Raw genomic sequence first — 27,165 nt, 5'->3', positions numbered from 1 at the left:
TGACAACATCGAAATGCGGGCAGAGGTATTCAGGGTCAGCGGGACCTTGGTTGCTTCCAGCTTGCCTAACACTTGTTTTTACTATAGTTTAGGTTGTGTATTTGCTGCGCTTGCACTTTAAAATGCATCGGTGTGATATTGGATTTAGGGAACATAATCAGTATAATCGAATTGCTCGTCAGGACGGGATGTTTCAACGTGTCTGTTTTAGATACTGTTTATGATGGCTGTTGTTGCCAGGAATGAGAATTTGGATGACTTGGTGTGTGGTGAATTGATGCCACGTGACGTGGCATGATAATGACTGTGATTTTTAAAAAATCGGCAGAAGACACTAAATTCGTTTCACACATTTTGCCTATGATTATTTGTAGTCTGTGCTGATCTTTCAGAACGCAAACATAAAGACCCAATCATTTTTGACGAAATTTACACTCAGAATTTTTTCATTTTATTTATTTTTGTTAAATTTCGTCTCATGCTGGTATCTCGTCTCACTTGGGCGCAGCTGAATGAGATCTATCTTTACATTGCGAAATATCGAGATTTCTGAGACAAGTGAAGGAAACGCGTAGCCTACTCATTTAAGGCTCGAATATACTTAACATACAAGTTGGCTATTTCCATCATACCATATATGCTACCGCGCACGTTAAAGTATTACCGAAATTTCATGAGTGAATGGCAGTAGGCGAGGTGAACAGAGTAAACGTCCTTTTAACGAAATATTTCGCTAAAGTACTTGCATTCACAAACACACGATCATCAATGACGAAATGACTACAGGCGGTCGATGTCAACACGAGTCCTTTGTCAATCACTTAGTTATTCGTTTTTGTTGCAAAATAGTAAATTGTAACCATGTGACCTGTCAGTGTAGAAACACGTCAGCTACGTGAACGCCCTCCAATGAATTCCAATGAAGTTACAGTATGGTGAAAGTTCATAGGGTGGAGGTCATCGAGAAATCAGAGGGGAGGTATCTTTTGCCTGTGACTTTGGAGGTGTGCGTTTGGGGTATCACGTGGTTACAGGACCCGGCGTTCATACTGGGTGACAACTTCGGTAGGAATCGGGAAGCGCGTACATGGAATTAGAAGTGTTATTAATGCTTTACATTGTCGCCACGTAGGCCGTTTATTGATCGAGGGAATATAAGTACGGTAACGTCCCGTCATCCTGAAGTTGTCTTTGTTCTATTTGTCTAACTTGCAATTTTGTTGTGTTGTAGTTTATCGACCAGTCCAACTAACTTGGTTGCAACACTACAGTCGGTCAGTAGCCTATATTAAGCCGAGTATTATGGGCTGTATGTCTTATTCCTGATAATCAGAAGAATATACGACCTTCATGTATAAAGTCTTGTTTATTGCGCCTGCAAATTGTATAGCATATCTCGGTCTTGATCGTGCTGACGGGATTTGGAAGAAAGTGCTAATTTAATAAATCACACGGCTGTTAATGGAGAAACACCAAAACAAACAAGTAAAATGTTGTCATGCTGTTAATTCTCAAATCATTCGGTAATTTTCTTTACTTTCTTTCATTCGGTGATTTTCTTTACTTTCTTTAGTATTTTAATCAGAGGTTTTCTAATAGCCTATTAATTTTGCACTTGATTTATCTTCCTGGACACTGTTCTTGATAGTCTATTTTAGTTTTTACTCGGCTGCTTCTAATGAACCCATTCATCGACATAACAACATGAACGAAAAGTCTGATTTGGTTGGTAGTACGGACAGTGATAATAAAAATGTTGATTCGGAAAAAACGAAAATAACCAAATATGATGACCCTGACGCGTTCCAGAGGCACTTTAATAATGGCACGAGAGCTATACCAGCCACCCATCTGTACAAGCGGCGATGGTTTATTGTGTGTTTGTTCAGCTCGTACTCCCTGTGTAACTCTTTCCAATGGATACAGTATGGAATTATCAACAATATTTTTACGAAGTTCTACAGTGTCGACTCTTTCACCATTGACTGGATGTCAATGATCTATATGTTGACATACATCCCTTTCATATTTCCCGTCACCTGGCTTTTGGACAAAAAGGGATTGCGGGTAATCGCACTTGTAGCGACCGCTTTGAATTGCATCGGGACGTGGATAAAGGTGGCAAGCGTAAGACCTGACTTGTTTGGCGTAGCGATGTTGGGACAGTTTACCAGTGCTCTGGCCCAGGTGTTCATACTTGGAATGCCATCCCGTATCGCCTCGGTGTGGTTTGGTTCCGAAGAGGTCTCTACAGCCTGCTCGATTGGAGTCTTTGGAAACCAGGTGCGTTGCAATGATGCAATTACTTTATAAAACCAATTCTGCCTGCCATGTATTTGCATTTACACCACATAAGAGGAAAATGAAAATCATTAGTAGCAATTGCTTCCATCATGATTTGACTGATCCTGGCCCTGTGCCTCCTGATTTAGCCTGCATCTTTCTCCTTAAACATCAAAAACCCCAATTGTCAACTTCTCTGTATTGTCTTCCTGATCTGCCATTTTTACAGGACGAGAAAAAGCTTTCCCCATCTATCAGATATTGTGGTGTAGCCTGCTCCCAATCTCAGTTGATCTTTGGACTGTTGACCATATTGAATATATTTTAAGAATGAAATCTGATATTAATGCAAAACATGACGTTAATGTTTGTTTGCTTGTTCTGGCTCTTCTTGACAAATGTTCAGTAAGTGATTAATTGCACGCAAGTCATCCAGGTTATGTTTGGTGCTCCATTAAAACATGGGGTATTAATTGCTCTGATTTCCATAACTAGGCCTATGTCAATGGACAAAAGGTTAGCATTATGTCTTAATTAGGGCCACCCGTTTGTCTCCCCTTGTTTTCTCTCATTGTACATCAGTCCTCCACCAGCTAGAGGTCACAATACCCTCTTTGTCAAGCCCCTTCTAAAACCATTATTCCATTTGCACCGTCTAAATGATATAAACTGAAAAAGTAATTGCCACTAATCAAGCACAGACGATGATTGACAGCAATGTTTGCTAGTAGTGGGAAATGCCTACTAAAAATGAGAGCAGTTATATAACATTTAACTCGCACAAACACATTTTAAGAAATCATGATTCAGCTAATCATGATCTTCAGTCAATACTTTAGAATCAGGTGTCTTTGTGGTGGGCTGAAACAAAAACCTGCAGCTGCTCCGGGCCTTTTTGGATAAGGTTGGACACCTCTGCAGTATATGGATGCATTTTTCTTTTTACTGAGGTGATGCTCAATGGAGAAATCAAAGACCTGAATGGATTGCACATTATTAATGCCCATGGTTTTGGAATGAGATGTTTAACAAGCACATATCGGTGTGATGATCTGGTGTCCACATTCTTTTGGGTATGTAGTGTATTACCAGTGTTAGTAGTGCTAGTTGTGTTGTACCAAAGAATAAGGGGTTGCTCTAGCCATTGACTGTCTACCAGTGTTTAGATAACAGCACATACAAGTCAATTGCAGATAGATTGCAGTCTTGCAGGTTGGACCACATTCATTCACCCTACCCCTTTCAGAAGAAATTGTTGTGCCTTTATTTCACCTGGGTGCTGGAAGGCAGAAAATGAAGTTGTAAAACCACGATGGTTCTTGATCTTTTTTGTGTCCAGTGAGTTCGAAGAAGCATCTTTTTGCTCAGTTCCAGCTGAGCGAGGAAAAGCTACTGAGATGTGCCCATTTTATGACGTATTGCTTGTGATTTTATAATATCCTGTTTGACACTGCCCCTGTCCTCATATTCAGCAGCTCCTCCTGCTTGTGCTGGGTCACCCAAGTCTTAAATTCTCATAGGGCAGCATGGTTGGTTGTGTGTGGTATAAGCACCTGCAGTATTGTGTCAGACTGGCATTCCATCCAGTACATGTATACCTACCGGACTCCTATTACACTGTTATGCATGTGCATGTTTCTTTCATCGGCCTGTGTCTGTGAGTAAGCGGTAGGTACTCTAAATTAAGGGATTCTCCTGACAATGTAAAACCATTCCCTTTTTCAAGATTAGAAATGCCTCTGTAGTCCCTTCTTTGAAGTTCTAGATGCTTGGTAATGGCTGATTTTTTTGTTGTTGTTTCTTTGGAGATGCATACTGTAAGTATAACAATATGTGTTCCTTTCCTATTTCCCTCTCTTTTCAGAACGAGTGGGTTCTAAGCATTTTGGTCATCAGGAACAATGAACAAAACAATAAGACTAATCCATTCCCAAATGAATGGTTAACAGTGGACTTGGATGCGCTTGTCTGAGTTATTGCATCATTGCTTTTTCTCAAAACAGTCTAGACATGAAGACCATATTAATGTGGTGCTGTAACAGTGCAATTTGAGACCTACTGGGGCCTCAGTTATTTTAAATTTTAAAGTTGGTTTAAAAAACATAAAACAAATAATGAATAACAAATAAATTAAAATTCATGTATCTGACCAAATTATGTCATGTGTTGGCTGGTGCAGTTCTAGAAATGCTAACAAGTTTGGTTAAAACAAAACGAGCTGCAACGCCAAGGAAAACTCCCTGGGGCTGAAGTTAACATTTTCGTATCCCAGAGAACAACATTGCCTTCCCCGTAGCTGTTCTCAGTCAACAATTTACCTACAGCCTCCTCAAAACAAGTTCAGTTGGTTCTCTTGGGAAGAAAAAATTCATAGTGAAATTCACTCTCACACATTGATGTGAAGGGAAGAAAAAAATCTATAGTATCCACTATCTAACAACTAGCTATACATGAGTAAAGTCAGTTAAATATTTTATATTTTTTCAATATTATATTTGGGTACTTGTTCACAGTGGAAGTTGAATTCATTACCCTTGGCAGAAGCCATTGTAAAACACTCCACCCTCCATTCTGTCTACTGTCCTTGTCATTAAAGTAGTAATTTGTCAACTTTATGGCATGTTACAGATGCTGGTATGTTGAAAAAAGTTTTGAAAACTGCCATTTGCATGATACTGTATATAATGGCCTGTGGCCAGCCAAGGGAACTAATTGTACTGTGCTTATTTATTCATTTATTTTTTATTCATTTATTATTACTGTTCTGCCTCTATGATGGCTCAAACCATCTTTTATAGCAGACTCTGTCTACCCCAGTCCACTACACTATCCGGCTACAGTGTTATTTTATGCCTTTTGTAACACTATTGGCCACCTTATCTAATTCAGGATTAGGATGTGACAGACATCGAGTGCTATTTACTTGGTTTCTCGCTTTGCAAGCATCTTCTTGTAGGTTTTGATTTTAATAATACTGTTTGATTTCCTTGCAGTTTTGCTCATACTCTGTCAACTCCTCACCATGAACGTGTGTATCTAAAATCAATTTTTTGTTGTTGGTATTTGTCTGTTGGTAACAGTTTAATGTGGAGGTATTTCCTTTGGTATTTTGCTTCCTTTATTCGCTACTATTGTTAATCCCAAACAACGCATGCCTTGTACTATTGTTCTGGAGAAAACATTTTGTACATTGTCTTGCTTTCTGCTTGTTCGTTGATATTTCTGTATCCACTTCCCCTTTGCATGGACCCTAAGTCAGCTGATGTCACATATGTGACTTTTTTTGGTATGCCTCCGTCTTTAATCATGGGTGAGTCCTTTTTGCTGTCTGCTGAGCCACATTGTGAACTATGTCTTATGAATAAATCTCAGGACTGTAAAATGTTAACCAGGTGCTGAGCTAGCCTGCCCCCCCTCCCCCCTCGAGCACGTGTAACAGAGTGGTGTTTTGCATTTCCACCCCCTCCAACAGCTGGGCATAGCCATCGGGTTCCTTGTCCCACCCATGATGGTGCCCAATGTGGATGACATGGACATGCTGGCACATCACATCAGGATCATGTTCTACATGACTGCTGGAGTGGCGACCCTGCTGTTCATCCTGGTGACCCTAGGTAAAGCTTTAAACACCCCTTTGATCTTGACAGCACACATGTTCTATAGCCCCCCCCCCCCCCCCCCCACCACAGACACACACATGCACATACAGACCTTAAACCTTTCCTGTTTCACTGCTTTTATTTTTCCATACTTGATTCTAAAATGCTGTCCTTTCTTGCCCAGGAACTAGAGATGGAAACAAATTAATCGGCAAAATCTGGAACCTTTAAATTGCCAGTAATCTGTATTCACTTAATAACTCAATTCAAATGTGACTATTTAGTTCAGATTGTACAAAAATAAGTGTACAGTGCTCTGCTTGGAATAAGCTTGTTGATTTACCTGTCTCCAAAAGCCATTTCAAATTATTTTTAAAGGATAATCTTACCCAAGCCATATCCATACCCAAGTCATAACATCTATAGCTACTGATGATTGTCAACCAATATAATCTTTTCCACCCGGGAATAGAAGTGGCAATGGATTGTGAATCTTAATGAAATGGTCTCTATTAATTTTTTTTATTTAACAGAAACCTGTGTTATAACACATTCATGTCACATTGGTTATTTGAGGTTACTTTCTGAATAGTAGCTTCTCCCTGTATTGCAGTACCTAACAGAAGTCTCTTTTACAAGTAGCCTGGCCTTCTGTTTTATGTATGCTTCCCTTTGTGTATGGAGTCTACCAGATTCTGCAAATTCCTCTGTGGGTGTGTGTGTGTGTGTGTGCGTGTGTATGTGTGTTTGTGTGCGTGTGTGTGTAGGTTTGTACGTTTGCTTGCTGCATGTCTGTGTGTGTGGTGAATACTCTTCTGCCTGCCTGATGTTTGTTTCTATGTGTTTCCGTGCATGTCTAAATGTGAGCCATGTGGCAGCAGTGAGGGTGGTATGATTTTATATTTTTGTTTGATATTTAATTTCAGAATGAAAGGAGGGATAGACTTTAACTATCATGGAGCCACCCCTTTTGACCAAAACCCTTCGTCAAAAGAATAAATTTTTTGTCGAGGAAGAACAAAAAACAAATTTGTTTGTGGCTTTTGGTGCATTTGAATTTTGTTTGCAGTACTCGAGTACTTTGTTTGAGGGCTCGAGTTCTGGGACATTCTTACCACAGGGAAAGGCAGGTTCTGCTTCAGACATTTGGTGATTTTTCATTTAGGGCCACGTTGTGGGGAAGAGTGAGCTTTATTGTTCTCTGTGGGGGAAGTAAACTGTTCCTCAGCTGTCCGGACAGGAAGCCTGTTTGTTTACTGTCCTAAAGTGGACAGGAAAACCTCTGGACGCACCAGGCTATTGCTGAGTAGTGCTGAGAAAGACTGCTGCTAACCCTTGCGTGGCTTCCCTCCCTTCTGCTGAGTATGAGCAGGGGTTTGTTGCATGTGCTGTCAAATCGCAACGGCCTGCCTATAGGCTGGGCCAGTGGCCAGGGCACAGTCTGAGCCTTTGACTTTTGTCCAGCCAATGAGGGACCCGGGTTGACCAAAGTGTGCGAACAGTATGTGCCGGTAACTGAGTCAGTGTCATGAATACTGTTGTTTCATGGGAAGTGAATCTGGTCTGCTCTTTTGGATGAATGCAATGGAGGAGAGCGTTCATTTCCCTGCCTTCCATTGATTACTGTATAGGTTAAAATGTGAAGGCTTACATGTTTTTACTGTATAGGAAGGGGACATTTTTGCCCACTTCACAACCCCCCCCCCCCCCCCCCAAGTTTATCATACAGACCGACAGCTTGTTCCTGGGCTCTCTGCCTGAGATGGCTTGTTCTGCACGCAACATCTGATGCGTGGACTGCCTCGCCATCTGCAGCTGTGAGTCATTTGTCACGTGCCCACGTCACGACAGGAGCCTGGGCCATTTAGCTGTGTAGCTGCTGATCTGGGGTGTGCGGCAGGCGAGTGTGGGTCGAGGGCAGGCCGGGTGTTTGGTGGTGGATGTTGGATGTTGGAGGATGGGGTAGGGTGTGGTTGAAGTGAGGGAAGGCTGGAGCGTGTGGTTTGTTGGATGATTGGCTCTGGCTCTCCTCTGCTTATTAGAGGTCCCCTTGGCACTTGCTGTTCTTGGCTCATTGCCAGCGCAACAGCGCAGTTGTCTAGTTCTTGTTTTTGTTCTTGTTATGATGTTTAAATGTCACTCTGTTCTGTCTTTATGGGCTGGTGAGAGAATTATGTTGATCCACCGTATCTAATTTTGCTCTTGAATGTACTTTGCCCCATACTTTATTTTTCTCTGGTCTTTGGTTTCTACCTGTATAATATATTTGCTTGAGAAGGTTTCTTACCAGGTTTAGATATATAATGTATTTTTTACAGTATATCATTGGTCATACACTGCAGTCTGTAAGTATTTGGTATTTAGTTTCGGCTTTGCTTCATAGAATTCTGAGAATTTTATCTACATAACTTTCTCATCCAGTGCGCTCAACTTATATGCTCAGTAGTAGGCAAGTTTCAGACGTGGCCCAAATGTACCACATTGCCACACACTGGTCATTCCTTCCTGATCCTTCTACCCTTCTTCTTGTCTCTCCTGCCCTGTTGATTTCCAGACATTTTATAGTATATTGTATATATTAGGTTTCCCTAATTCATATTCAAAGACATGCTCTTTACTTGGGGGGACATTGACAGGGTGCTGCTGCTGAAGATCATGAGTACTCAGTCAACCGATCCTATTTAAATTAGCCAATAAATACAGCCAATACTGTAGCTACAGAAGTGGTATCATGCTAAAATGTGATACATGGTTGGAACAATCAAACCTTCCTTTTTCGGGGGGCACTGTGAACACATGGGGGGCTGCAGCTGGTGGCATGTTTGACATGCTTGGCTATTTTTGGCTTCATTCACAAAAATAATCTTGTGAAACATGTCTGTAGTGCCTGTATTTTCTTACAGCTCTCACCTGAAAAGGAAGGTTTTTACACATTTACTTCCCATGATTACACCGACCTACTTAAGTAAATATCCTTAAAGATACTGCTAGCATACTAGAAATCAATTTTATTGCAGCATTGCGATCAAGACATTGGCAGAATGAAGTGTAACTACAAGATAGTCTATAATTGTATGCAAATGACCCACTACGAAGAGAATTTAAATATCTAGCAGCAAATTTGCATGAGGAGCAGGTTTGCTCCTCATGCAAATCTGGCAAATGAATGTCTTAGCATAGGTATATCCATGCAGTGGGAGAAGGAAGCGTCAATGCAATCCACACCAAGGTTCTGCTGGCCCTTCCTTGTTTGTCTCCTCCTGCCTTTTCTTCTGCCATGCTATTTTACAGATGTTTACCTTTACAGTCCAGGAATGCCTGTCCCTAAATATGACCCATCCAAGGAATAGTAATTGAATAGTTTCATAATAAGAACCAAGGCTGTTCTGTCGCAGCAGAAGTGGTGTGATTTTACTGTTAGGTAAATGTTGCGACCGGTCATGAAACGGTCCTTGTTGGGAGCACTCTCTAGACACTTAGGGCTTGTTCCATTCGCTCATTTTAATTTGCACTCCTCGCTTCTCTTCTGGAGGACACGAGAAAGAGATACACGGATGAGATACGAGGTTGGAGGAATCAAGGCAGTGTGTATTAGTCAAATGGTGTTTCCTTGCTCAGTCAAGCGTCAAGGCTTGTAATGGATTGTTTTGTACTGGTTTTAAACGACAGGGATTAGCATTGGGCATTGAAGGTTGTGTTTTCCAGTGCTGTAACAAACAAACTGAATAATGTGGGGAACAAAATCACCAGAAATGTAATTCTATGTTTAATTATAATATTTTTGGGCCTTTGTTAGTCTTAAAGAATGAGTGTCATATGGATTAAAGCACTTTATAATAAATTGAAAGGAATGACAAGATCTTGCATTTGTGTAGGGGTGTTCCCATGTTTAAAACTGTGGCAGATGTATAGAGGTAGGTCATTTATTTGTCACACATTCTGAAAAAAGACTTCGGCGAAGGCTGCACTTGTGTAACCTTACTGAAACCTGCTTCGGGAGCCTCCTTGCTCCTCCAAGGAGCATTTGAGGAACTGGAATGTCCTTAAAGATGGCAGACCTCTATCGATTTCTGGGTCACGAAAGAACAGATGAGACGAGGATGGATAAAATAAGCGCTTGGAAGGAGCCCTTGGCACGGCATGATGTGTGTATTTTCTAACATCACAGCTTGTGGGGTCAGATTGCATGTTTGGGAGACATTCTGTCATGGGGTCAGATTGCGTGTTTGAGAGACATCCAATCAGCCCTAGGTACTGCCTTATGTGAAACCTCTGTGAAATATGCCTATTTTTGTGCTTATGAAAATACAAAGCTACTGGTAGAACTTTGTCCAGTGTTGGCCTACTCTTGGCCCTGATTGTGTACTCAAATTCTGTCTCTGGTGTTTGCTCAGCTTTTGTGTTTGTTTTATCGTCTAGTGTTCCAGGACATACCGGAAATTCCACCAACGCAGGCCCAGGTGACAGCCCGGAGCATCCCCCCAGAACAGTACTCCTACATGGCTTCCATCCTCAGACTCCTCCGCAACAAGCCCTTCCTCCTCCTCATCCTCACCTATGGTGAGCTGCTCCCTAACTACCCCACTATCACCTCGGCACATTCATCTTCATCACAATCAGCCATCACCATCTTCTTCTTAGTGCAGTGACTAAGTAGTCGAATCCAAACTACATCAGGTTGAGAGGCACCCCTAATGCAGACCTTCTTGTATGCGTTAAAAGGTAGCAACATTGGCATAAGTACAGCTATGGTTTGGTTAATGCACATTTTTAATTGTGGGATATCTGCCATCATTGCCTACATTTCACAATTAATTTGTCATGCCACCAAAATTACTGTGCAGTGTGAATGTCATCTTAATGATGCACGGCACTAGTGCTTCCACACTACATAGCTTACACAGTTGAATGAATGAATGCATTTATACGGCACTTTTCCAGATGCTCAAAGTGCTTCGCTGAGATCAGAGGTAACTCACCTCAGCCACCACGAAATGTGTAGCACCCACCTGGGTGATGCATGGCTGCCATTTGGCGCCAGAACACTTACCACACATCAGCTGATGTGGAGTGGTAGAGGACATTTCTTTTACCAATTAAATCAGGGGATGATTAGCTGGCAGGTTGAGCGAGCCAGGTTGGGAAGGTAGGATACCGGGGAACCCCCTACTCTGCGATGAGTGTCATGGGGTTTTTAATGATCACAGTGAGTCAGGACCTTGGTTTAACATCTCAATCCGAAGGACGGCCTCATTTCCTGTAGCACAGTGTCATCATTACTGCACTGGGACATTGGGGATTATTCAAAGAGATGGAAGATCGCCCCCTGCTGGCCTACCGTCACCACTTTCAGCCGCAACTTAGTTTACCCAGGAGGTCTCCCATCCAAGTACTGACCAAGCCCACGCTTGCTTAGCTTCAGAAGTGGTATGGTGGTATGGCTGCTGGCAGAGGAAATGAAAATTCTCACATGCCATTTAGATTTTTGGGTTTTACTGAGATGCACTGTGTAGGTGTATTTTGTATTGCATTCATTCACATTAGGCCTCATTTATCAGTGTATCGGTTTGTTCATAGGAACAGATTTTTTCTCATACTGTCTTCATAAATGGGGGGCAAAAAACACTTTTGTGTTATGTGTGTTTGTGCTGTTATTATTCCATTCATTCATTTTTTATTTAGATTTTTTTAAAAATGGTAAAATAATTTGAATTAACTATTGACCTTTGGGCCAGAGGAGCGCCTGCATCTTGGACTCAAAATGGACAGAGCTTTGGGTGTCTTGGCAGAGGCTGCAGAAGTGCCAGGTTCCTCTTAAAAATATATATTAATTATTGAATTCATTTAAAAAAATGTAAAGTTTTTTATAGAATCAAATTGTCCTGATTTATTAATGGTCATCCTGGGGTAAATGTTTAAACAAAGCTATTTGCTGGTATTAAATGCACAAGGCTTGTATACAAAAACTTATCTTTGGGGTTGAATGGCCATAGATTCAAGGGCATGGAAAACATAGCGCTGGCACTCGCCGGCGTAGTTCCAGGCAGTGACTTCTCCTGTAATTTGACCTATGTGTTCATCCAGCACAGACAACTAGGCCAAACTCTGACCTCCCCTGTGGCTGACGGTCTTTGTTTTTTGTGGGCTAGAATGTTCTGCTTTGCATCCAGTTTCATGTCAAACCATTTTCATTTTACCAGTTGCATAAGATGCAGAACTTGAGACAGCGTTTACAATAACAGCTCTATCTTGCCAGGCTTTAGTCTATCCCTGGCCCTGGCACTTCACTGCTTATACTACTGAATACAATATGTTTTTGGTTGTACTTTCATTAACAGCACTTTCATCTCTGTTCAGAGATGTTTTTTTTTCTTTTGTCTTTTCTCAGCCGTCTATTTAAATTGCCTGCAATGGAATTCCAAACTCCTCATAGGGTATTTTATGGATGTTCATGTATGTGAATCACAAGTTCTGTGCACACGTTTCATTTATGATTGATTGGTATTGATCAAAATATGCACGTGTGAATGAAAATAGCTGTGTTTATGCGTGTTTGATTAGTCTGGTGAAATTTGTTGGTTTGTTTCCTATTATGTGTAAATCTACACTCGGTTTTATGAAAAATATTGATAAATGAGGCCCATTATACCCAGCAAACCTTGCTCACTGTGAACCTTGCCCACTGGAAATCTGGCGTTTAGCCAAGGGGGAAGGCAAGCCAATCATGGCACTGGCTTTTCTACAAATTGAAATATTTCTGGAACATTTATTAACGTAAAAAAAGCATTAGAACAACAACACATCAGCAAAGAATACGTATATTTCAGTTTTATCAGTTTGATGATCGTAGCATTATGTAGTTGAACGACCTCACAGATCTGAGTGGCTATTAGATATAATGTTCTACTTAGTGTCTGTAGAGTAAATACAGCTAGCCTGGGTCTGGCTCACTGTAATCTGATTGACGTGAAGAATATACAACAAAATCTGTCCCTTTCCAAATACTCTGTATTAGCGTCTCTAGCATTCCCTTACTTCCTTGTGTCATTTCAAGATGTAAGATTTTGAAGAGACTGCTGATTGGATAGGTTTTTGCCATATTCACTGTTTCATGTTCTAAATATCAGGTGAAGGAAAGATACAGCAAGAATTTTTGTGGACACAGCCCTAGTAGCACGCCAATGAGTAAGCAATTACCTATCCCAAAGGTCATTATTGCTTGTGTGCTGTCTGCACATACAATGATATATAACTATTTCACCTATTTCATCAATTTATATGACAGCTATACAACAAATTTGTTTGAAAATGCTTGTTTAAAAATTAGACATACGAGGTCATGTTCTGACTGGATATTAGGAAGTTTTATTTACCAAATTTGGCAACACAAATGTTGAAATATTGCATAAGTCTAATTGTGGGTTTGAAATGTGGCAAGGCTGCACTAATGATCTGGGATATTCTGAGATACTGTGTCATTTGATACAAAGGGCAAGATTTGAAGGTTTTATTTGCTTGGAATGCAAAAGACAAAAAAATGCAGTGGCAAGGGCCGTGTCTGCAAATTAAATTAAAAATGGCATGTAGGAGATGGTCTGTTTAGAGAGACACCAATTTTATGTTCTGGTTTTAAACTCTGCCTAACCTCCAAGACTCTCCTTTAAGTAACCCCATGATTCTTTAATCTAATTGTATCAAATTTAATTTTGAAGCAGCAATTTCTCTCCCTAGCTTTGGGCAGTTAGTCTGTTGGATGGATATTTTCTTTGTAGACTGATGGTAAAGAGCTTCACTAAGGGTATATAATGGGTAGGTACACTTATATATGATTAAAATGCATTTCTGCTTCCATTTTCTAAAACCTTCATGGCAACCAGACTTCACTTTGAAGTTGAAGAAAGTTGAGAGTCTTTTAGTTTTTTGTCTCCTTGTCTACTCTCTGTGAACAGCAATACCTCTGGGCCTTTGGTCTTCTGAGAAAGCATGCAGCTTAAAGCAACCCTTCGAGGTTAGATATTTGGGCTTTACCCCTGTCCCATTTGCACAGGAATCCTGGTCAGGTTCAAACATGTGGGACCTCCTGCCATTTCCTGCGCATCCTGTGGATGAGGGTATCTGTATCTGTTCAGCAGTGCTGATGCGAATGACCTCACTCAACTGTGACCTCATTTCTCCCACAGGTCTGAATGTTGGCTGTTTCTATGCTGTGGGCACGCTGCTGAACAGGATGATCATCGAGATCTACGAAGTGGGTCCCGCCCCTCCTCCACAGCTGCCATGCCCCCAACTGCCTCCTCATTAGAAAGTGCAGGGTCTCAAATCCTTCCTCATGCAGAAATGGTTCCTGGGCCCCCAAGCAATTGTGTGCTGCAGTCTGCTCCCCTGGGTCAGGTGATTAACCACATTGGTTCTACTTTCAGGATGAAGAGGTGAATGCAGGGAGAATTGGCCTCACTATCGTCATTGCAGGCATGCTGGGCTCACTCATCTGTGGTTTCTGGCTAGACAGAACAAAAACATACAAGTAAGACCTGAGGCAACCTCATCCTCAAGGCTGTTACCGTGATAATCCCATTTTTCCACTGTAGAGCTGGAAACTGGCTGACGCTTTGTACCCTTTTCCAACTGCAGAGCATTTACCAGGCTGGCTCTTTATACCCATTAGCCACTGTAGTGCTTTAACCAGGCTCAAACTTTATACCCATTCTCCTCTGTAGATGAGGAGCCAGCCTGGCAATCAAATATTGTATTCTAATATGCTATAACCTGTGTATTTGACCCGCCCCCCCCCCCCCCCCCCCCCCCATTTTTTGCTGTGCAAAAACAGTTAATGGAAGACTGACAGATGTTAACTGTAGCTCAGGTGTTTCATTTTGCATAGATTGTTCACAGATTGTTCAAGAGCAGTGAGTGTTTTAGCCATTGTTTTCATCTGTGGAGACTCCATTTGAATTCAGAAGGCATACACCACCACCAGGTCCAGAGGACTAACTATGGCTGGAAAAACACCTATTCTGTAAACTGAGAGGACAGAAGAATTCATTAAGACGGATAGCACAGAAACTGCATATATTTAACTGTACAGCAGTTTGGGAAATCTTGAAAAAGAAAGAAACCCTGGTGGACTCATAAATAAACACTATACAGGTTCGCCAAGGAAGACAACTACAGTTGATGGCAGACTAATCCTAAAAGCTGTGAAGGAAAACCCCTAGAATAATGGTCAGTGACATCACCAGCACTCTGTAGAGCACAGGGGTGAGAATATCACAAGCCACCCTACGCAAAACAGAATTCTAGAGGCTACACTGAAAGATGCAAACCTCTCATTAGCAGCAAGAATTGAAGGGCTTGATTAAAATTTGCCAAAAATACATGAGCCAGAACAGTTCTGGAAGTTTTTTGTACAGATGAGACCAAAGCAAACCTTTACCAAAACGATGGTAAACCAGAAGTGTGGAGAAAGGAAGGAATAGCCTATGATCCAAAGCACCCCCCGCTCCTCTGTGAAATGTGGAGGAGGTAGTGTCATGGCTTGGACAAGTATGCCTGCTGCTGGAACAGGCTCGCTTGTCTTCATTGATCATGTAAGGGAGGATGGCAGCAGTAGGAATTTGGGAGTGTACAGACATATTTTCATCAGGCTGTATGAAGAAATTCCTCCAAACTGATCAGCCTGCACTTTATCCTGCAGCAAGACAATGGGCCTCATTCACAAAACTCAAAAAAACATTCTTACTTTTGTTCTTGAAAATGTTCTTGAAAAACCAAATATGGGCATTCATGACGCATGTGCAGACCTTTGTTTGAATGCTGGCTGTAAACTTTATGCACAATCCTGTTCATGTGATTTTCGAGATAACAGTCATGAACAAATACAGATAAGAAAAAATGATGATTGCCAAAGTGTTCCCAGAAATGTTACACAGATTTTACGATCAAATGTGATTGTACTCCAATATCATGAATGAATCCCAGTAACCCCAAAGACACTGCCTATGAAACCAAAGCATTAATCAATGGGGAAAACTGTGGAAAGTTTTGGACTGGCTAAGACAGTCACCTGATTTAAATCAAATTGAGCGTGCGTTTCACTTGCTGAAGAGAAGACTGAGGACACAAACCCCCAAAACAAAGATCGACTCAAAGCAGCTACAGTGAAGGCCTGGGAAGGCTTTTTCAAAGAAGTTACCAAACAACTGGTAATGTCATTGGGCCATATGCAACCAAATATTAGACTTTATTGCTTTGATTGACTTTTGAGTTCATCAGTTTTGTGTATGCGTGTGTGGGTGGAAGGACTCAATCGTGCCTCTAGACAAGCTGAAGTGACCTGTGCTGATCCAGCCACAGTACCTGGTAGGCAAATGCACCAGGACACCGCGTCATTCAGAATGGGCTGCGCTAATAAGGATAGGGCCCTGCAGTAAAAGCAGGTGCACACCTCATGACAGCAACCTTTTGGAAGCAGTGAACGCATACTAGTTTCTGTTTTGTACATTGTACTTTATGGGCCCTCTTTCCCCACGGAGCGAACAAGGGGTGCATTGTGGGTGATTTCACAGCACTCTGGACAATCTCCAATTGCAGTCACAGTGTGATAGACAGAGGAGAAAGGCCTGTAACTGGCAGGGCCATGTAGGACATGGGAGGGTAGTGAAGACCTGCTGCTTTAGCATTCTCAGTCGGTGCCTCGATGAACCCCAGGCGCTGAGCTTCCCGGCCAGGTCAAATGAAAGCATTTATTTGATTTTTGACTGGGGTAGTATGTAGAATTACTGTCGCTGGCCCACCCACACAGCCTCCAGACATGTGCTCACTCTTCAAGGAAGTTTCACTCAGGCTCCTCCGTGGCCACCTCATTGGCTCTCTCTAATTAGCAGGCATAGAAAAAGACCCAGACACTGACTTAAGGCTGACTGAGCAAACAGTTCCTCAATCCTCAACCGAGTGTGGGCAAAATTAAACCTCATGAGTATTGTGGAAAGAAATGGTAGAACACACACACGCATACACACACGCACACACACACACACACACACACACACACACGTCCATGCCTACTGAAAATGATGAAACTCAGGTTATTGCTCAAACTGACTTTTCAACAGAGTCTTCAGCTATTGCATAATGCCTTGAGATCTTGCCTAGTGTATCAAATGAAATCTGTGAACATCTCAGCTCTGTGTATTTTCTTTCATGCTTATCCATGTCATTCATTATGGAGTTTAATCATATGATCTCTTTACAGCTCTGGCCAAGCTTAGTTTTAAATTGCTGTTGTGTACCTGCAAAGCTAATATGATGTAGATGCTGCTCATAGATCTGTGTAGTTCTTTATGATAAAGCATGCAAAGTTCACCGTGCTGAGCAGCTTGGTGTGGATGAGCACATGTACAGAACATTTAGAATTGGATTTAATAAACCATATGGAGCCTTAAAGGTGAGTTTAAGTTTACTGTTATGCGACTATGTCAGCCGGTCTGTGGTTGACTAACTCTTGTTGCGCAGTAAGAGTGTGGTTGAGAAGATCATGTTGAGCAGTAAGAGTGTGGCTGAGATGATCATGCTGAGAAGTGTGAAAATGGGGAGGTGGAGCAGTGTATGACTGGATGGTTTCTCTTCCCTCTTTCAGACAGACTACATTCGTCATTTACTTCATGTCTTTCCTTGGGATGGTGGTATACGCCTTCACCCTCGACCTGGGTCACCTGTGGGTGGTCTTCATCACTGCTGGTACGCTGGGGTAAGGGCCGACCAGTGACCACACTAACCAACACTTGTCACCCTGATGCCATTTTGGACAGATGACTGGGATTTGTGCATCAATGTGCAGGGGACACATGCTTTTGTAGACCACTACCACAACACACAACAGTACTGGTATTCATGGAAGGAACTGGAATGCAGGAATGATGATTTTTTGGGGTTCCAAGCAGCAAGGCTGGTGGAAAAATTTTGTATTTGTGCTCAATTTTATATTTGTTTCTTTTTGCCACTTCTTAAAAATGTCTATGACATCAGTTTAAGAATTCTGATAATAATAATAATAAGGTGGCTATCTAAATGAGCAAAATGCTAATTATTATTACAATCTAATTTAATTCTAATTATGCTGAAACATTGTTAGTTATTAAAATGACCTAAATGCTAACTATGCTATGTCAGCCTGTATAGTTGCTTGCATGCTGACTGTCAACTCTGCCACGATACAGGCTGTTAAAATCTCTCCAAATCTCAAGGTCCAGGGTTCAAGCTCTGTAACAATCTTTTTGCTTTTATTGAACTGTAGAATGACACTATAAAACGTTCCACGTTTTTATAGCAAGAAAAATATGGAATGTCATTGTATTTGTTTATATTTTTTTCTTGTTTGTTTCTGAAGCTAGGACCCCTTATTTGCTCTATATTTGTTATTATTTTGATCCAATAATTGGTTCTTTTAGAAGGCTACTTTGTCATAGCATGTTTTTCCATGATACTCCATAGCAGATGCATTTGACCTCAGCTGAATTTTATCTTTGGTTTTCTTCGTGGAAGGTCCACGTGGAAAGTATTTGGATGAATCACAACGACGAACACAGATAATAACGAAGCATTACTATTACCACAAATGTTTTATTGTGCATTTAAGTTACATATTAAACCTGTATTACCGCTTTTCTTTCTCCACATGCTGGTAAAATTAATATAAATTAAAAAAAGACTTTGACCCACAGTTTTTTTTTTTTTTTTAGAGGTGCTGATATATTTTTTGTGCCCTGTGTCTTTTTAAATTCTGTCCCTCAGGTTCTTCATGACAGGGTACCTCCCCCTGGGGTTCGAGTTTGCGGTGGAGCTGACGTATCCGGAGTCAGAAGGCACATCTTCAGGCCTGCTTAACTGCTCAGCACAAGTAACTGCCTCAATGCCCCGGCCTATTATGAACAATGACAAACTTCTGCATCTCTATTGGCTTGTTTGGGGTTCACCCGTGGGGTAGTGTGGGTGTTCCTGCGACTATCAGACAGAAAAGCTGATAACCGCCACCACTGTTGTTGGTTCTGTAGTTTGGAACAAACTTTCGTTTTACATTTAACTCAAGGCTATTTGTGTAGCTGATGTGTGCAGTAGCGCCTAGTAATTGCCATGAAACCAGTGGCCCTCTGATTATAAACAATAATCCCTAACAGTTTTCCCCCACTTCTCTTTCCTTGCTACCTCCTGCTGCCATTTCGACAGCCCCTCTGCGCACGTATACTCGTGTGGGTGTATGCGGTTGTGTACGTATTGTCACGGATATGTTCGTGTAACTGCACACTTAAGTGCCCTCCGTAAGTATGGGAATGGTAGAGTGAAATTATTTTTCCTACATAGTTAAGGCATTTGGATTTGCAATCAAAGGATGAATGTGAGACCAAAGTGTAGAATAAGCTTTTATTTCATGCCATTTAAATAAGTATACGTTTCACCATTTTACAGAAACGGCAAATGCCTTTCCCGGCCCGCTTTCAACTAGTCTTTGTTTCGGGAAGATTCTGTCTTCAGTCTCCTCTTCAGAAAGTGAAATTTGATTTTAATCCAGTGACTGACTTAGTCCAAAACTTTCCTCTTTTCCCCCTCATTGGTATGGTTGTGTAGGCAGTGTGTCTGGGGTCATTGTCTTGCTGCAGGATGAAGTGCTGGCTGATGAGGTTGGGGCAATATCTTTGTATAAAATTTGTCTGTGCACTTGTGAGTACGGATGGAAGATATGTCATGATGATAATTATTGAATGCAATAATTAGCCACAGTGTGAAGTATTTTGGTCTTTTTCTCTAATTATACCTGATGCGGTAGTAAATGACCATGCTTCAAAGGCCGTATGAAATGCTTCCAGAAAAAACATCACCGGTGTTATCTATACTGCATTTGATAATTATCGTTGCGATATATCGCCCATCCCTACTTGTGAATTCATCCTACTGCTGCCAACCTCCATTACATCATCAATAAATACGAGTGAGCCTGTTGCAGAAGCAGCCATATCTATCCAGGCCATGACCTTCTCCATATTTCAAAGATGAGGGAGGGGTGCATTGGATCATGAGCTGTTCCTTTCTCCACACTTCTGGCTTTTCACTGTTTTGGTAAAGGTTTATTTTGTCCATAAACCTTTGTTCCAGAACTCTTCTGGCTCATCTGTATTTTTTGGCAAATTGTAATCTGGCCTCTCGATTCTTGCTGCTGGTGAGAGGTGTGTGTTTTTCAGTGTATCCTCTGTAATACTGCTCTTGAAGTCTTCTGCGTATGGTGGCTTGTGATATTTTCACCCCTGCCCTCTGGAGACTGCTGACAATGTCACTGGCTGTAGTTTTAGGGGTTTTCTTAACAGCTCTTTAATATTCACCAGTCATCAACTGTAGTTGTCTTTGGCTGACCTGTACGGTGTTTATTTCCGAATCCACCTGTAGTTTCTTTCTTTTTCAAGATTTTCAAACTGCCGTAGTTGAATTCTTCTGTTTAGCTTACAGATTAGTTGTTTTTCCGCCATATTCAATCCTCTTGAGCCATATTCACAAAACGTCTTAAGGCTAAAAGCTGCTGCTACTCTACCATTCTTGTTCCTACTCTACCGTGATTTGTTTTTGCATGTACATGCTTATTAGAAGCATGAATACTTCACTGTGTACAATATGAGTTGTGTGTGTATTTGTAATTTACGATTGTGTATGCGTGCGTGCGTGTATTTATGTACAGTGCATGCATGCATGTATAGATCTGTATAACAGAGTGGTTATGCACTTGGATGGATTTCTGTGTGCATGTGTGTTTACAGATGTGAACGAACACTTGCACAAGAATGCTTGGGTGTAGGAGGAGGAGCTGTGTGTCTGAAAATTTGCCTCTCTTGTCCTCAGGTATTCGGGATCGGATTCACCATCGCTCAGGGGAAAGTGATGGATGCCTTCGGTACACTTGCTGGAAACATCTTCCTTTGTGCCTTTCTTTTAGTTGGGACCATACTTACAGGTACACTCCTCATGTCAGATTGAACAGGGAGGTCAGTGCTAATTGTAACTCCAGTTACATAATAACTCTTATTGGAAGGTTCATTGAGTTTTATAGTTAAGGGTATAGTCCTTGTAATCCTAGTGGAAAATTACCCCCCAAGCAACTTACTGGTGGGAATCTTCTGTGGCATTCCGCTGCCCTCTGGTGGAATTCAGCTCTTAGTTTTCCGCTGTCACACTCATTCACTTCAATTGGCAGAATGCCACAGAATATTTCTCAAGGTGATAAGGAGGTGGAGAGCGTAAGTCCTTAAAACTTTGTATTAAGGACTTTGTCTTCTATTCAGTTTTCTTCATATTAAGTGTTTTATTATTTTATTTTATGACAACATAACATCTAACTTGGTCCTGTGTCCATTTTCTCTACTGTAGGATTCATCAAGTCAGATCTGAGGAGACAAAAGGCGAACAAGTCTGCTGAGGAGTGTGTAAGCATTTATGTGTGTGGTGTCTGCAATGTGATGCTACATGCACAGGATGGCCTTGGATGGCTTCTATGCCTGCTTTGAATGTGGGTATCGTTTGACGGCGCTTCTAAAAACTCCATTGACTCCATGCTTGCTCAGAACATCGTCTCCATCCTCCTCGGCTTGGCTGTCCTTAACCGCTACCCCGCCGTTTTTGAATTTGAGCACCTTTCCGTGCTCGGCTGTACCGCATCTCCCACGTCATGAAATGCCTTTAAATGTGCACTGATGCACTGATGCATCTTTGCACGGTTTCCTCCAGGTATGACTGATTTTGACTAGTGTTGCCATCAGATTTGGAACAATGTGTGAAGGATGAACTTTCACCTCACAAAAACTCTGCCAGTGTAAAGCTGGTCGCATCGAATCACTTTATGGTTGCAATTAAGTGATGACTTTGTGGTGCTGCTGCCAATTGATGATGTACAGTAAAACATGACCATTTCTGCTCGCTTTACTAGTCAAAATAGGCACTTGTCCTTTGGACGTCAAAAACAAATCACCAATGGATCATTTTCCGGATTTCACCAGCATTTCTTACACATTTTTAACAGCTGGATACAAATCATTTTCAGTTTATGCCTGCAGTCCGTTTCTCTTCATCAACTTCCTCTACGATCACTTCCTGCTCTTGCATCAGTTCCTGCTCTTGCACTGGTCTCTGGACGGATCACAGTCCCTCCAACCAGTCAATTACCCATCAATCCATGCTCATTCATCGCTGCTGGCGCCTGTCTCAGGTACCAGACTTTGTCATAGCAGCAGAAAAACAGCTGCCTCTCCACATTTTTGATATTTCAGGGCTGTTTTTCTTGTTTGAGCATCAAGCTGCTGTCACCATAGGAGCAAAGTTTAAAATCTTGCTAGTTTAGAATGTTCTAGAATGAGGGCGTTCTGCCCATTGCACACCGTGCTGCTGAGTTCAGCTCAGCCTCCACAGGAGCTGGTGTTAAGCACGTTAATGTGGACGACGCTTGCAGTCGTCGACCAATGAAGTCGGTGACTTGGGCGGAATTACCAGAGGCACAGGCGTGTCAACCCCCCGCGCCTCCACCCGCCATCACCGCCACCACTCGTGACTTCCCCCGGTGTTGTTCCAGGCGGTGCATGCCCAGTCGTCGATGCAGGACCAATGGGCAGTGACCCCCATGGCTGGGGCACAGCCCTGATCGCTAGCCTCAAACCGTCAAACCCAATCACAGACACGCCCAGGTACGAAACCCCACGCGGTCAGTGCACACCTGCTTCTGGTTCCTCACTCGTCCTCGCATTTAACGTCTCAAGAGCTGCGTGCTGGCTTGCTAGCTTGGAGGCTTACCAGCATTTTCACCTGATAGCGCCTTTAAAATGGTTTTTTGCAACTTTATCCAATACCAACCACAGGATGCAACACAGAACACCTTAGGTAAATAAGTTGCCCGAATTGTGAAGTAACTACATTATTGGTCTGCTTAAGGCATAAAGCAATTTAGTACAAAATATAGATGTTTTAGTAAACTTCCGCCATATTGCCAAGGATGTGTACTGTACATTTTTATTTATTTTTATTTTTTTTACCTTCCATACCCCAATTTGGGAACCCCTTCAAGTTGGCCCCTTTGGCTATAAACCTTGTTGTTAGCCTGGTAGGCTAACACTGGCTAATACATTGGTGCCCAATGATCCAAAAATCTAATCCAAGATTATATTTATCATGATATGTAATGAAAAAAGTTTACCTGCCAATTAACATTTCTCATGAGGAACACTATGACCAGTATCAGTTTGGGGTGAACATATGTGTTTTGTAATGTTGTTTTACATAACACAATGTGATCAGAATTTAGCAGAAGTAGTAATTGTAGAAATCTGATAACTAAAGTGTATTCCTAAGTGTATTCCTAATGCATCACACACACGCACACACAACCAATGCAATAAAGCACCCACAATAAAAGCACCCATGTACAGGGCTGTTGTATTATTGCTGTTGGTACTTCTCCTTCTCTGGAGTGTGAGTTCAGATACTGAACTGCTTGTGCATTGAATAGTCTTGTGCATGTGTGGGGAAATGCTACAGTTAAAGCATGATGCGTGCCACAGTGTTGCGCCTTTTTAATGACTACTGTCGCTGTTGTCATTGAAGGTGCTGTTTTGGTGTGTTGAGAACATGTTATTGTGGTGTGGCCATTGCTTGTTCATGATTTTTGTTGTTGATTGACAGGAGCTGGAGGATGGCCTGGAGAGGGACACGTCTTCGCCTGTTATCCTGATGGAGACCAAGCTGTAGGCATGGACAGCCTCCTGGATTGAAATGCAGACACGGTCCCATCCCCAAAACTCTGTCCTGTGCTGCTCTTCATACACTAACACACACGCGCACGCACACACTAATAAGAACAAGAACAAGGGAAAGATCATCCTTCCAAGTCCCTCATTTTCAGTTATTGAATAACTGAAGATGACGAAACACTGTTCAGAAAGGACTGGTTACCGAGTTTTATATAACTATAGCTCCCGAAGGGCTTAATCTCTAGTTTAAAAGTAAATAAAATTGACATTTAAAAAAAAAATTCTGATAATGAACTTAAAAACATACTATGCAGGATTTATTTCCTGGCTTAGCTCCTGTGTTTACAATCAAAAACATTGCCTCCCCCATTCAGCACCTGCCTACACCCCCAAGATGACTCCCACTTCACTGCCAAATGTAACAAAGTTGTTGGGTAGCTAGCTGAAGCTTTGTGGTGATGGAACGGACCTTTGCTAGCCCAGCTCCAACGAGTTTCAGTTCTAGCCTGCTGGCAAAATACTGAAACAAGCATGCATATTTACAAGCTCATCAATTCATTGTCGCTTTTATTTATTCATTTAGCACCTTTTCTTAGTCTAGCTTCTAATCTATTGCACCAAAGTTGTATGCCTCTCCCGCCGCATAGCTAGATGGGTGGCCACCTAGATGGCCACCTAGAAGACCTCCAGGCAGGGCCTACCAGCCGACCCTTCTGGCAATAGAGGCAAACGACCGCACATTCAAAACTATTATTGAACTACTAATTTATTGGAAAATGCAACTTCTCTCTGACCATGGATACTGTAGTAGTCCAGCTGCAGTCATATTAGTAGAAAATACCTGACTCATACGGTATAGTATCATTTTCCGCCTGGTGGACTGACCCCTATTAGCTAGCTAACAATAGCATATATGAGCCGGGAAGTGGATTGGAATCTTGTTCTCCAGCCTTAAGTTGTTGCAGTACTTTGTAAAATATCGAACCCACAGCAAATTCAAGGGCCATCATGGTCAGCCGCAGTTAACGTTGCTGAACGTTACTGAATTTAGTTGCCTAAGCGCAGCAGCTACCAAACATTACCAAACACTGACCGACCACATGGCTAGTGTTCGGTTCTTCACCTAGGTGACCCTGTCTCTCCAGCACTAACCCAGCTGATAAAGCAGCTCTGTACGAGCCAGTCCATGCCTGTTTCTCCTTTTCTTCTCCTTATATTGGCTACATGCTTTTCAGATATAGCCCACAGAGAAAAAAGGGTCATGCACGGTGACTGGGCAGAATTGCACACACAAATTGCCAGTGCAATTACTGAGCACGGTTGTTTTTTTGTTTTTTTTTTAGTATTTTCAAGGAGAAAATCCTGCATAGTATGCCTTTAAATGTTTGTTACTGCTCATTGCATTAAACATGCACAAAATCCCTCTCGTCGGTTAATGAGACAGCATAGGCCTGGTAATGTAGATGGCATAGAGACATACAGTGTCCCCTTCGCTCCACCAATATGGTGACCAATTAAATCTATATGTTGTTGTGATTGTCTATATTTCTCAGGATATGGCTGCTAAAAGCTGAAAGCGGATTCAGTTGAAAGCCTCTCTCAGGGATACAGTTATTATCTACCAGTCTTCCACAGTGTACTGGAGGTTAAGTCAAGGCTATCAGACAATTCTGATCGCTAAACTGATGCCGTCAAATCCAATTGCAGACTCCCCAGGCACAGAATCCCATGCAGCTAGTGCACACTTTCCTTTGATTCCTGTGTAACGAGAGGACTCCACAACTTGGTGCTTGTCGGCTAGTCTGCTGTACCTTGTGGCCACATAAATTGGCCAACCTGTGGCTGAGAACTGCCCTGAGAACAATAAAACTGTGAAGATACCTTTATGGAACACCCACAGCACGCTGCAATTCAATTACTATTTAGTGTAATATAAATGTTTAATTATAGTGATCCTGTGTAAATTAAGTCTATGTTTATTTTATCTGAAGGTCTAAAATAAGTAATGAAGTAAATATGGGAATATGAGCAAAATGTTCTTAAAAGGGAAAATGGTCCTCTCTCTGCCTGAGGTACCTCTGAGACTTCTTCTTGGGGCCAGTTTTGAAACACCCATGTTGGTTGACCAAAGGGTGTTTTTAACATGGCGACCAGACAGAATATCAGGAACAACAACACCTCTTGGGTGTTAAGGCAGCTGTTGCTGTTCATCTCAGTCGGTTGATTTTCTATCACTCTGCTCCAAACTTTCATGCCTTTAATACCTCTTAACGCCACACAATTAAGAGCAAAGCACAAAACCGATCTGCACTTTTATGCCATACTACACTGGGCTGAATTTGAATTGACAGCTTTAAAATGGTCCTATGGTAACCAACTGATAAATGAAAGATCACTGAACCAGGCAACCTAGAGAGAACATTGGCTGTTCAGTGACAACTTTTGCCATTTGACACATTTTAAAATCTTACTCTGTAAATAGGTCTGTGGTGGTGATGGGCCTTTAAGCAATCAAGTTAGAATAAACCATGTGTAAGGTACCTGCAAGATCTGTTTGATGATGGAAAAAGAAATGAGATTCTAGAAATTAGTTTTGGCTTTACCCCCTATTTTAATTGGAGCTTTTTTATCTAAGATTTTTCTAACAATCCTATCTAACAAAGCCCCGCTTTCCTAATGCTGCAAATTATTTTGCCAGTGAAGAAATATTTGTCCAGTTCTGTTCACATCTGTATCGATTGCTCATTGATTTTTGCAATGAAGTAATTTTACGAGGAACTATTCAGCAATGTGTTTTGCACTCAGTAAAACATATTGGTATCTTTTTACATGACAATGAAGTTTTAAGAAGTTATATAACTGCCTTTGTTTTAATTCTAATGCAGAACAACATATCAGTATGCATTTTTGTGGAATTGTCCATGTTGTACTATAAATATTTTCATACCTGTTATTTTAACAATATTCTTTGAAATAAATTGTTTTTAAATTTCAAAACAGCCTGATTGTGTCTTTAAAAATATGTCTGAGTGGCATGGTTACTAGTGAAAAATCACACTAGTGAAAGATAATGAAAATTTAGTCCCCACAAATTAATCTTTAAAGCAATCCAGTGCTTATTTTAGGACTGGGCACATTAGGATTAAAGATGGTAAGTATTTTTATTTTTTAATGAGTGAATTTCCTCAATCTTGTCACCCAGTTCTGGGTCCCGGATGATTAGATGCAGTATTTATTTGCAGCAGGGAGGGGTCGCCATAACGCCACTTGTGAGAGGAAGTGTGTTGAATACGAACTGCATTGAAGACTTCAGAGCGTAAGAGCGCCGGCGCCAGAACAAACGGCCACGGCGTAATACTGCGGAGCCGGCAGGACACTCAGGACGCCGCTGGGTAAACACGGAGTCAACCCTCTTACCGTAACTCGGGCGAGGAAGTGTGAATCAGCGCCGCAGTCGCGCGCGGAGGCCGGCCGCAGACGGACGGGATGTGCATTTTGCATTTTTGTTCTGG

At 41.7% G+C, this 27,165-nt stretch overlaps 1 protein-coding gene across 3 annotated transcripts; it reads left to right on the top strand.

Annotated features, from left to right (window-relative positions):
- Positions 1 to 928: 928 nt before the first annotated feature.
- LOC118229271 (feline leukemia virus subgroup C receptor-related protein 2-like) lies at positions 929 to 26,652 on the top strand. 3 transcript variants are annotated; one of them, XM_035421110.1, is made up of 11 exons: positions 929 to 2,283; positions 5,756 to 5,897; positions 10,302 to 10,442; positions 14,063 to 14,130; positions 14,303 to 14,406; positions 17,518 to 17,628; positions 18,672 to 18,777; positions 20,763 to 20,874; positions 21,288 to 21,343; positions 22,483 to 22,594; positions 23,586 to 26,652. In XM_035421110.1, exons 1-10 carry the CDS (start codon positions 1,705 to 1,707, stop codon positions 22,549 to 22,551), a joined length of 1,488 nt encoding a protein of 495 aa, XP_035277001.1. In that variant the 5' UTR covers positions 929 to 1,704; the 3' UTR covers positions 22,552 to 22,594; positions 23,586 to 26,652. The 3 variants fall into 3 exon arrangements, with proteins under 3 accessions (XP_035277001.1, XP_035277000.1, XP_035277002.1); XM_035421111.1 differs by lacking the exon at positions 22,483 to 22,594 and having other exon boundaries at positions 930 to 2,283; XM_035421109.1 differs by having other exon boundaries at positions 21,288 to 26,652.
- Positions 26,653 to 27,165: the final 513 nt, after the last annotated feature.

The sequence above is a fragment of the Anguilla anguilla genome, chromosome 6 (genome assembly GCF_013347855.1).
Source record: "Anguilla anguilla isolate fAngAng1 chromosome 6, fAngAng1.pri, whole genome shotgun sequence".
Taxonomy (NCBI): Eukaryota; Metazoa; Chordata; class Actinopteri; order Anguilliformes; family Anguillidae; genus Anguilla; species Anguilla anguilla.
Note: the sequence above shows the minus strand (reverse complement) of the source record. Positions and strands in the feature narration are given on the sequence as shown.